This window comes from Malus sylvestris, chromosome 4 (genome assembly GCF_916048215.2).
Source record: "Malus sylvestris chromosome 4, drMalSylv7.2, whole genome shotgun sequence".
NCBI classification, from domain to species: domain Eukaryota; kingdom Viridiplantae; phylum Streptophyta; class Magnoliopsida; order Rosales; family Rosaceae; genus Malus; species Malus sylvestris.
Genome location: NC_062263.1, coordinates 517261 through 530066, shown reverse-complemented (window position 1 = coordinate 530066; position 12806 = coordinate 517261). Strand labels below are relative to the sequence as shown.

Genomic DNA, 12806 nt, shown 5'->3' with positions numbered 1-12806 from the left:
TATCCAAACATAGTGTAAGTTAATACTCTTATTTGAGCTAAAATCACCACAGTTAAATTTAGATGATTTTCACGCTCTTGTTACCTATTTTTACACATTGTTTATAACCTCACACACTCCTATTTATTCTTGGCTATTAATGTGAATCAACAAATAAAAACAGTGAAGAAAATTAAAGAGATGTGTATAAAAATAGAAAAATGACGCATGTATAAGCCATTTCCCGTTTTAAAATAACAAGGTGAGGGAGACGAGTTGAAAGGAGGAGGCAGATTGTCTGTCCTTCTGTTACTGTATCCATCACATTCATTATTATTTGTGTGGTCACGATTAAGTCACGTTAATATTTTATATTAATTTTTAATAGAGATAATAAGATAAAAACAATTGAAATATAAAACGTTTACTTGGCTTAACCGTGACAACACAAATAAGAGAAGATAAAGAATGGTACGGTAACAAGAGGACAGACAATCTCCAAGTTGAAAATTCAAAAGAGATCACCAAGAATTGATGGTTTGACACGTATCTATTTTCCGAATCAAAGTCGCATGTGGATGCGTTGTGACCTTGTCTTTCTTTGTGGTCCGATCATCCGCTACAATCAAATCTAAGTTGAAGAAATAATAATACACAAAAGAAAAAGGAAAAAGGTATTTGGATTTCGCATCATCTCCAATCCAAGGGTTCAGATGATCGAAAATAATCCGAAAACCTCAATAATATTAATGGTTTCCAGCAATATTATTGATATTCATTGATTTTTCTATATCTCGTCGATATAAGTTTAAGTTTGCATTTCGACCCTATTTTCATATCGATCCTTGAATTTTAGGAATTTCGACCAAAATACAATTTCGTGTATATTTTAAAGGTTGAATACTATTGGTCTTTAGATCTCAAATTAATGTGAACATTAACCAAATAAATCTGTAGATTAAATTAATCGAAATATTCTTAAATACTTGGATTTAGGAGAAAAAAAGGCTTAAAATTTGGATTATGAATGGTCAAAGTATGGAATGTAATAGAGCCCGGTACCTGTCCACATTCATCGCAACCCATAAACCACAAAACCATGCTTGCTTTCTTCTACATCGCATCAATAACAATCAACATTATCTACTCCTATTTAAATTTCATTTAACGAAAAAAATTAATTTATGTACACTAAAGGATTGACATTTAAAAAAATTTCGTGTATTCAGAACACGAACCGATACATTAGGTTTCAAGCAACATTATCAGCATAGTTTGTGATGGATATAAACTCATGGGTTAAGTTGAACATTTTGCTAAAAAGGTGTGCGGACGCAAAAGTGCAACTAAGATAATCTGGACCCCCACAAAGAGTGACAAGACCATCTTCTTTTTTCTATTTTCTTCTTTGGAATGGAATGGAACGGAACTCTTTTTGACATATGATGAGGATAATGATGAGTGGTGAAGGTGTCTCATTTCTATTTTAAACCGCTTAAAATTCTTAATGAAACAGGTTCACTGTTACTATGTTGTTTTCTTATAATAAAACTCTGTTATATGTAAGTTTTTCTTCACGGGACATAATATTATTAGATTGTAATGTCATTTGGTGGTAATTGATAAACACGTTCCATACAAGTTGTTCTTCTCAATAGATCGTTCTTGTTATCGTCAACTTGCATCAAGAGTCAAGGACAGTTAACTTCCAAAATGTGATGACATTGAGGCCTGAGGAGGACCACTAAGACATTTATCTTTTGCTCCTTTTTCAACAGTCATTATTACTAATTGTATAAGGGTCACAATTTGACACGTAATTTTAAAGAATTACGGAGTTAATTGAGCTCATGGTTTATGTAGAGGAGAGATTAGGAACAGGAAGGTGGCAAATTTTACCACAGATTGTATTCATGTAAAATAATTACGGAGTTTTCCATTATGCTCCGGAATTTTTAGTTATTAGATCCATAGAAAAAATACAATTATCAAAATCTAACGACTAAAAACACCGGAACATAAGGCACCGTGGGGTACAATAGAACCTTAGGGTAAATTACCACCAATTGCAGTTGAGCCATAGATTGGGAAGTCTCTGTGGAGCTTTGGCAAATCTGGAACCAAAGCTTAAGCTGTAAGTCTTGGATCTTAGGCATCCTCCTCAAGATTTTTCTGTATTAACTCAGAATTAGATACCTGAACAGGAACATGGTGCGAAAACAACTTTTTTTTTTTTTTTTTTTTAATAACCTATTTGGCTATTTCTTCAAGACTTCCCCCAAACCTCTCCCGGCTTTATATATTACTTGACATCGAGAGGGTTTGAGGAAGCGAAGATTTCACCACACTTGTTTGACGATACAATCAAGTTACATGTTACAATATCAGCAATATCAGCATGCACAGTTAAAAACAGAATCTCCAAAGCACTTTGCCTTGGTTGCAATCTTTCTCACACCTGTTTCGCTGTGAGAGGATCGTGAACTGACAGACGATAAATGTATTCTGTCCATTATGTTGATCTGAGGAGCCTCGAGAATTGCCTTGGGCATGTTCAACGCGAATTGCATCCCCCAAATAGATAGTGGCCTCATGTATATTAGAGATCTGAAGTGGCCGTCCATCGTCCATCCTTCGGGCGTCTGGAAAGCGTATCTGTAGGTAGTAGAATCAAGATACTAACTCTGTTAATACTAAAACATGACAACAAAAAGTCATGTCAGACATTATTTGTCCTCCGCAAAAGTCATGTCAGACATGATTATGAAAAACTCAAACAGCAGAGCAAGTTTGCCTGAATAACTTAATTTGCCGGAGGAAAAAAAGAAATCAACTTAAAAACTAGAAACCATGAGTTTTTCAATGCACATGACATGAATAAAGAGTTGGATCACATTAACAATAGTCTATAGGTTACTCTAAATAATGTAAGTATAAGTTCTACTTACCCGAAGCCATCTTCAGACCAGCCGGCAATAAAAATACCTTCAGCAGTAGCGAAAGCCTCTTTCTCCTTTCCAGCAAGAATCATCAGAGCAGCCACCCCATATGTGACACCAGTCCATATTTCACGTGACTGCATGCAAGACTCATCCACCTTCCCATTGGGATGCATTCCATTTACGGCACCCATTTTTCCTCCTTTAACTTTCATGACATTGAAATCATAGATTTTCTGCAGAGAGCTTTCGACTTTAAAATCATCAAAAAGTGAAGGTAAACCAGAAGATGCCGTATACCACTGCCCAGCCAGTTGATCTGCTTGTATAGACTTACTGTTACTACTTGATCCACTATCGTAATTAAAATAAGAACCATTCCACAATTTTTCCTCAAAAGATGGTTTTGCCTTTAAAAATTTGGCTTTGCACCATTCGGCAAAGGCCTTGTCGCCTAGTTGAAGGGCCATTGCGGCTGCAGCTTGAAGTGCAGCTAGCCACAAGCACCCACAGTAAGCACTTACTCCATGAACTGTCCAAGCATCGTAGGTCTGATCAGGGAAACCATCATTTTCAATGAGACCATCATTGTCCCGGTCAAATTGTTCCATGTACTCCATTGCAGCACGAACAGCAGGCCAAACATCTACTCCAAATGACATATCCCCTGTTGCAGAAAAATCTCTATACACCTGAAGCACAAACTTTGGGTTCAAATCCTTCCACTTACTAGTATCATGAATATTATATGCATTCATTTCGTTCCAGGGATCGTGTGTTCCCAGATCATGAGGGACAGCTCCTCTAACCTTACGAATTCCCCAGTTACCCTCTGCAAGAAACTTTACTTTTCTTCCATCTTCTGATAAGACGGCTTTTGCAAAGTCCCTTTGAATATTAAGTTCAATTTTGGGAAACAGCTCGAGAAGGGCAAATGATGCATAAAAGTGTACGTCATATGTGTTCCACATGATATATTCCACTCCTTCCAGATAGAGGAACCTCCCAACATCTTCACTGGCATTTTGTGGGTCCAAATGTACACTCCTTTGGCAACCAGTTGCAGTGTGCTCAACAGCTGCGTTGTGATTGCTATTTACTTCAGCTTCACTAACCTTAACATCTGTATTTTCAACATTTGTCAATTGGTGTCGACTGTTTGTAATGTTTGTTGCAGCCAAGGGAGAATCTGTACAAATCAATCAAAGTTATAACTCATTTCTAAGGTCAAATTAGCCAAAAGGGAAGGAAATATTTAACAAAAAAGTGCACATTCGGATTAGAGCTAGTGTCCACATGAAAAACATTCTTAGATGCTATTTCCAGATGTGAGATATCAAGGAAATCAGGATTAGATAAATACCAATCCAAACTGTCCCACCAGCCACCAAAAAGTAGAGCTCATTGAATAATGTGAACTTGTACCTGCAAACATTTTGTGAAGTATTAGCTACAAGATCGATGAACCAAGTTCATAGCTAATCATTGACAGGTAAACATAGCAAAGTAACTTCTCCATGTTTACACAATGGATTATTTGTTGGGGAGTTTCTATTTGTAATGGAAATGAGCATATATGATGCATTGACTACAATATTTGCAGAAACCATTGAAACTGGACCAATCATTCGAGTGAGCTCAAAACAGCTTTCAGTGGACACGGTTGTGGGCTGTTCGTTGAGAATAATAAGGAAGGTATCTAACATCATGATCTCTAAAGAAATGAGATGCAAAACCAACTCCAATGTTTGAGGTGGACAGCGTTATCCATTATAACAAACCAAAGGGCACATATCGCGCACACACATGCAAACATCTTTCTTTATGTAAGCCGTTCTTTATGCGAACCGGTGAACTTATTTTTCAAAACTTTTAAGAATTGACAACGCTACTCTAAACTTAGGCTCAGAATTCTCCTGCAGGGTATTTTTAGGCAAATTCACCAACTTAGGAAACCAATTTATTATCTGATGGAACATTATGATTTAACAAAGAACAATCACAGTTAATGCTTCCGTTCTTACCATTCTGGTAATGTTTCATCCCTGAGGATAGGGCTTTGCCACCTTTCAATATCTTCTTCCCATCGCTTATAATCTGTCCAGATTTCAAAAGTGATCAGGACCCATCACATATACTGCACCCATTGTTAAACAAGAAAAAGTATGCCAAAAACTAAATCTAGTGAATATTAACAGATTAGTGCCTTGATGAAAAGGTCACAATACAGACAGAGAGATACATACTTGTCAGCGCATCATGCACCAAATCCTGAGCTGCCCTTTCAGAGGTCCCATAGAATTTTGTGTACCTCCTGCAGCAAAATTACAAATTCAAATAACCCAAAATGCACATCACTAGTATTGCAGTCGCTCTCTAGAATACAATTCTTAAAGGCATTCATTTATAAATCATAAAGGTACAGTACTGCTTAATATGCATCATTTTGAAGCAGCTTTTCATGTGTAAATTACAATAAGCTTACCTATGGTATGAGCTTCCCTTCAAAAATTTTACTTTTGGAGATGACCATGATAGGCCAAATGCAACGGTGCACTTCCCATGAGGTTCCACCCAAGCAGTAGCTGCTACTGCAGCACAGAGTGTTTCTCCAGGTGATGAAGACATGCATGGTCCAGAATTGAAATTATCACGATCAAATTGCCCATCCTGAAAAGACAGAGAAGGGGGTTAAGGAAAGGAAAAAAATTCACTCTGTAAAACAATGGAAGGAACACCATGGCAAAATCCAAGTAGAATTATTCTCAAAATTTGAACTTAATCCACCAGGTTGCTGAATGACAGCATTTGCTGGATAGGACAGCAAATTGATTCGGCTAAATAGAAAAATGACGCACCTAGCATTATGTTACACAATCAAAAACAACAAGGTGCACAGAATTGAGAAAGCAAACCACAGATTTAATACCTGCACCATTTTATTCCACATTTCTTTCGCCGTAGTGGTACTTCCTTCAGATAACCCAAAACACGGCAACACACTCACGCTTACATTTTGAGTTTCACACGCAGCTATTCCAAATGTAACAGGAGGATTCCCTTTTGCAGTCCTGCAACATAGGCATAGTTGTTATAAACAGTTAAAATCAACTGTAACGAGTTAAAGTTTAAAAATAGTGAATGACAACAACTTGCAAAATCAGAGTGATAACCTAATACTTTAGATCAGATCAGGTTACCAAGAACGATAAGAATATAAAGCTCATTATTTTGAACAAACTAAGAGGAGTTGAAAACATATGGTTGAACAAAAACAAGAACAGGTATCAAATAAGGTGATCACAAGCAGACACTTTCAATGTTAACAAATGTGGAGACCCCAAATACCAATTATGAATTTTCCACAGCGCTTATTGTTGATGACTGGAAAAGACTTACTAAAAATAGGAGAACGCGAAACTCAAAAAGGCAAGAATTAGCATTTAACATATCAATTCCAATAAATTAGTAAATATGTTTTACTCTTACCAGACGATCAATCTATCTAAAATCTTTAAATATATCTGCTTATATGCTCCTATGACATCTGTCCATACTTCTTTATTTGTGCTTTTTATTTCATTTCCGGATATTTTTACAAGGAATTTTGATTTTAAGTTCATAGTCAAGCAGAAGCATCTTATTTTTCCTAATGGTTGACTTCTTTCACTTGTTTGGGGTTGTTTGAACACTATGTCTTCATTTTGGCCTAGAAAACAGTGTATCGGCAGAGAAATCTGCAAACCAACCGTCAAATAAATGTAATAAGGTTTGGTGACTTGCTTGTGATGTAGAAGTACACCAGAGACTCCATCTTCGCCACTGTCAAAGCAGAGAAGTAAGTTAGAATAAGTTAAAAACACGGTTCTAGTATAGTAGGCAACTAGCCATACAACATCCACCAAATTTACTCACATAAATGGTTCGTTCACATGATCGCCTGACAAGTGTGAGACTCCTCCAATTGAATTCTACACCCAGAAAAGCAATAATTACTAAATATCCAAGAATCTTTGAATTGCTCGGAAACTATTCCAATAAAAAAATATAACCTTACCGCCCATGTAAATAGGAGGCTGACTTTTGCTCTTTCTTTTCCAGTGTTCACCAACTGTATCAGAAAGAAGACTCTTATAAACAAATCATATCATAGAAAATTATACTGAAATTCTTGTGTAAGATCCTTATATTAACACTTGTCTAATACAGAAAGAGCTCATGGAACAATGAACTTTTTCATCTGTACATATCTGGTATCAAGTTGAATGAGCCTACCGTGTAAACAAAAACGGCTGTAGGAAGACTACTTTCTCTATAATTATGAGGGATGAATGGTGATATTTGCCGACAAGAAATTTTCAATTCTGGGTCAGGTTCACCTAAAATGAAAATAATACAACCCAAATTGAAACAGCAGCTTAGAGGGCAAATTACGTGATCAATGGCTAAAAGGAAAGAAAGAAGAATGATACCATCATATATGGTCCATGCCCTTGGAAATAGTGCATGGTATGTTGAATGCTGGCCACCCAGGTTCCATCCCCATGATGATATACCCTCATCATCAGCTTTTCTGTGAAAACAGTCGAATTAAATCAAGATGTCAATAATTAGGACATTTCAAATACTATAGGTAAATTTAGAGCTACAAAAATAGTTAAACCAAGTTCATGCACTATTCATCAAATTCCTCGTAGCCATCAACAAAACTCAAAAGTGATATGCATTAATACAAATGAGACACCCTCTGATAATACAAACTAGCTACACTCTGACGATAGTCCAGTTAAAATGAAATATTGCCTCATGTAACAATAAAGTCTATTGTTCGTTGATGCTTCAATAATTTCTTATTCCCTATAAATTTTGATACTTATAATGTTCCTGAAGAAGTGTCACAGCAGACCACTAGACCTGGTACCAAAGGAACATTTGCCAATTAGACTTCTTAGATTCCCCTTGATGCCATAAAAGGAAGACACAATATTACATATGGTCCCACAAGCTTGGTCTTGACTTGCAGTCAACAAAGGTAAAAAGCATGAAGAATTGTATAGGTAGGATAAATTCATCATTCGATGGTAAGAAATTGTAATTATTACAGAAGATGGTTTCTTAACTTAACGACTACCCTCTTACCCTAATCCTTCATGATGACCGGGGGCCAAGACTGATGCATAATTTTTATTCGTTCCTTCTCTAGATACAAAAATCTGCAATATCACATAAATCTCTGAGTCAGAATTACAACATTACAAAAAGTAAATAGGACAAAAGAAATGAGCTCTATCTCTAGAAACAACTAATAAAATATTAATATTCACTTCTCCTGTACATTATACAAAATCATGCATAAACATTCCTCAGCTAAATACAGTGTCAGGAACAGATTGGAGTTGCAAAGAGCAGCCAAACTGAACTGTACATAGTTAGACAGCATCCCAAAGATTCTAAAGTTTTGAGATGCCATCAAGCCTTAAACGCATATCCTTTCATAATTTTCAAACCGCTTCACTTCATCATCCTTTAAACAACTAATTTGTCCGGTATATATTGTGCATTGATTTTCACAACACCATCAACACATCGTCCAAACTTTCATTTTGTATTAAATTCAAGACCACCTTATCAAATGTTTGTATGAACTACATTTCAGTAACAACCATGAGCACGTAAATTGAAGTTTCCTTGTCCACTGCTCTTGAATGTATTACAAAGATGTCCTCTTTCTAGCCATATAGCAACATCACAATCTCCAATTCTCCATATGGTCTTGAGACACTATAACATGACAAGTAAACTTACAGGCAGAAAACAAAAGTCTGATTTTCGCTGACAAGAGATTTTATTCTAGATTTTGGATTGATGTGCAATGTGCCTCCACCAGAACCGTAAACAATTGGGATTGCAGGAAGACCACATAACCAACTAAACAAATCGATGGAAGTAGGGGTGGACAACAGACGGGTTGGCTTGGGTTATGCACCAATCCATTGGCCAATCTAAGGAAACCGGGTTGGTGATTCTAGGAAACCGGTGCAAGCCAATAAAATTGGATGCCCGACACAGCCAGACCAATCGTTTGTGGGTTGGGCTAAGCGGGTTTATCGGGTTTCACAACTGCGAGGAGGGACTGACTGAGATATACCAAAGAGAAGTGTGTGAGGGAGTTAGAGGGAGTGGTTGTGGCTGAATTTGGATGCTCAGAAGCTTGGAGCAGCAACAAAATTCCAGAGTGGGGCTTTGCAATTTAGCAGTGGTGGCAACAGATAAAGAGAACAAAAATAGAAGGATTTAGAAGGTGAAGGGTTTCAAATGTCAAATGGTCCAGAGATGTTAAAAGGGCCAGAACATGTTTCTAGAGTTAGTAATAGCAAATCAAATGAAGTCATGCATACAGTAAACCCTTTTATTAAACATGACGTGGGTGGGTGGAGTTTCAACTGGTATATAGTGTTGCAAACCGGTTTCAAACTTCTCCATCTGGTGGGCGGGTTACGACCTGATATTAAGTTTTGAAAGTGTAGAACCAACCCAATCTGAATTTTATTGGTTGGGTTGGTCGGTGTGGGCAGTTAACCCATGAAAATGTCCACTCCTAGAGGGAAGAAAACAAATAGACTACCTAATTCACATGCAATTACTAGGGTGATGATTAAGCACTGAATACTGAATCTCTAGCACTTCAAATTTTAAACCCAGAAACCTTTTGAACTCAATTGTAAGTATTGGCTTCAGTTCATAATTAAAACAAGCTCTAAGTATGTTAATATTAAGAAAAAAATGGATACTACAGTGTATGTGGTTGTGGAGTTGAGGATGGTCTTGCCAAATACAATGACAGGGAACAGTTTGGATTTGGTTGGATTTGCATATACTGAACATGAGGTGGTAACTATGGTGATAGAACCCATATCTGTGGTGATTGTTGCAGGTTGCAACAATGGTAATAAGGTGGGTTCAAGCGACAATATCAAAAGTGATGCGGGTGCCAATTTTGATATAGATAGTGTGGAAACTGAGCAAATTTTAAACCCAGAAGCAATGATAGTGGTAAAATCTACATAAATGACATAAATGATGATGGTAATGTAATCAGGCTAGCCTGAGGTCAATGTATAATATAAACGAAACTTACAATATCAACACATGCGTAGCAAATATGTTACGAAGAAGCAAAGAACAACATTAAATTACAACTATATAAGATCAAGGGTAGAGATTTTACAGAGAACTGATTGGCCATGACAGGAGAACCTTTGCAGATACCAGGAATGATTTGCCATTGCCTGAACTCGCCTCTAAAACCTCTAGATATGCTGCCACTTCTGTAATACATGTAGATAATTGCCCGCTATTAGATTAACAAAGATAATAGTCCATAGAACTCAGGTAACCTATTCATTCGCAACATACCCCATCCCTCCAAGTGGAACCCCCTGAGATGCAGATGGCTTGCAACTTTCTCGAGTAAAAGGGTCAATAGGTGCTTTCTGCATGGATAAAAAAATTTGCGGCCAAGTTTCAACAACCTTTGTAACGACATATCTTCACCCATTCATTTGACAGGTGGGTATAAATCATACAAATACCAGTTGTAAAGGACCAAAAAGGAAAATGACTTCTATATCTAGAAGATTGAGATAATTTACCCTTCCGTGAGAAGCCTCTTCCCTGATGTATGACCACAGGCGTATACCTAACCGAACCTAGTATTAAAATTTTCCACACTGGTCAGAGAAAGATAACATGTGCAGGGGATACTGGAAATTGGGTGAAAATAGAAAAGCTCCAAACATGAGAATGCACAGGACGTATTTATTAGTCAACGACAATAAAGAAAACAACCCGCTTACCATCTTTATCGCTTCCCTAAATGTAACACTAAATTCTCTGAGAAGATTAGCCTGGCTGTTTAACTTCTTCCTCCAGGCATGTTCTGGTGGGGCAGCACTATCAAAATCAAACTACACAAAAGTAACAAGAAAAATAATCAGTTTGAATAAACTAAACAACAAGAACCACAAAAGATAATAGCCCAAAATCAGTTTGCTTGCTAAGACAGTAAAAAATATGCTAAACAAAATTCACAGAGAAGGCGAGAATTGTTTATTTTTTGAATAAGGGTTCATGGAGTAGATACAACAGATTAGCAACTAATAACCCGAAATCCACCAACGGTAACTGACACAAATGTCGAATTAAGACACAAAATATCGAATAACGATACAGATGTAGGATTCCAGGCATGTCATGTTCTCACAATATAGAAAACCAGAAAACAAAAGATAAAAACCATTCAAATTAAGCATGAATTTTAGTAGGAAATCCTACAGGTTAAGCATGTGTAGAACTAACACTTGATAAACCGCAGAACTTTAAGTTTTAACATGGCACGGATTTTGATTCACTCGATCTGCAAGACGAGCTATTTGATTAAACTACGTTAACAAATAATTTTTTCCATAGCTAATTAAAATTCCCACTGCTTACTCCAATTCCTTCGAAGTTCAAAAACTTTTGAAGAATATGCAAATGAAATCACCAAATAAATTGCATTGCATATATTAGACAACAGGGTTTAGGATTGAAAGGCACTTGAATTTGACTATCATCATTGAAACCAAACATATAGCTATGATCTCTGACTTTACTAAGTAAATTCTAGAGTTAAAGGAAGTTAAGGAACCCATATTTGCTTGTTTTCTTGCCACCTCTTACATTTTCTCAGCAACCAAACACAACCCAAATCAATAACACAAACAAATAGAGAGAGAGAGACAGGAGAGAGGGAATAACCAACCAGGTGCAAAGTGTTTTTACTGATATACTCCTCAGGCGGCCATGAATTCTTTCTACAATGGAACAAATGCCCACTAACCATGTTGACTAATTCTCAGCAGCAGGTATCAACTCAACTCCTAATGAATCAAAGCCAAAGCCTCCCAAATTTGATATAAGGGAAGCCCCAAAGCGAAACCTTCCTTCGCCTCCAAACAACGACACCGACCGCCGACCGGAATCTTATCCAAGCTTACACCAACAGCCAAGCAAGCTGAAAGTTTTTTATTGTTTCAGACCCAAAAGATCTTAAATTTGAATGAAAACCCAGAGGCAGAGGCAGGCCGGAGCTGGAGGTGGACGTCCACCGAATCGGAAACCCAGAATCCAAACACTTTTCGCGATTCGGAAACCCAATTAAAAGAAAGAGGCAAATTGATGGTTGATTGGATTGGATTGGATTGGAAAGGGATTCGAGGGAGGGTGGGGGTGGGGGTGGGTTTGTCGTGGAGAGCAGGTCGGCCGTCTGTCAACTCAGAAACTCCAAATGCCTGGTGTTTACGACTCCGTGTCCCAGATCGACAGGTGGAGCTCGCTCTCTCTCTCTCTCTCGGAGGTAGACACGGGAAGTAGGAGGGCAGAGAATCTGCCTGTCTCTCTCTCTCTCTCTCTCTCCTGTCCTGCCGTTTCTTTACGACTTGTGGAAGAAAGAGCGCGTGCGTGAAAAGTCGAAAGCTTTCGTAGCTTTTATTCCAATTTGCTACCCGAAATTTACAGCAATTGAAAACCAACAACGAAGAAATACTAGAAAGTGCAAGTAAAAGAAAAGAAATCATTTTTTATTTATTTATTTGTTGTTGCTATTCTGATTCAGATTTTCATAATCCGCCCACCATGACATGATAGAACTTTTTTTTTTTGTTAAATTAGAATAGAAATAGTCATAAGCATTTGTTTGGATCTGTTTTTAAAATAACTGAAAGCGCTCTTAGAGAAAATATTCTTGGGTTTCAAAAGCAATTGAAGTGTTTTCTGCAAGAAGCAACCAACTATGTGCTTTTTCCAGGAAACATTTAAGTGCTTTTACAAGATTTACTTACACTTTTA

General features: G+C 37.2%; 1 protein-coding gene across 2 annotated transcripts; it reads right to left on the bottom strand.

Moving 5' to 3' along the window:
- Window positions 1-1850: 1850 nt before the first annotated feature.
- Window positions 1851-12443, bottom strand: LOC126618882 (uncharacterized). 2 transcript variants are annotated; one of them, XM_050287092.1, is made up of 19 exons: window positions 11722-12443; window positions 10775-10885; window positions 10571-10627; window positions 10335-10411; window positions 10147-10246; window positions 8058-8131; window positions 7391-7491; window positions 7194-7297; window positions 6976-7029; window positions 6834-6889; window positions 6702-6740; window positions 5848-5989; window positions 5404-5588; window positions 5165-5232; window positions 4943-5015; window positions 4282-4343; window positions 2928-4107; window positions 2438-2634; window positions 1851-2151 (listed from the first exon to the last, which is right to left on the bottom strand). In XM_050287092.1, the coding sequence occupies exons 1-19, from the start codon at window positions 11800-11802 to the stop codon at window positions 2141-2143; spliced, it is 2772 nt and encodes a 923-aa protein (XP_050143049.1). In that variant the 5' UTR covers window positions 11803-12443; the 3' UTR covers window positions 1851-2140. The 2 variants fall into 2 exon arrangements, with proteins under 2 accessions (XP_050143049.1, XP_050143048.1); XM_050287091.1 differs by having other exon boundaries at window positions 1851-2634.
- Between the last annotated feature and the right edge of the window lie 363 nt (window positions 12444-12806).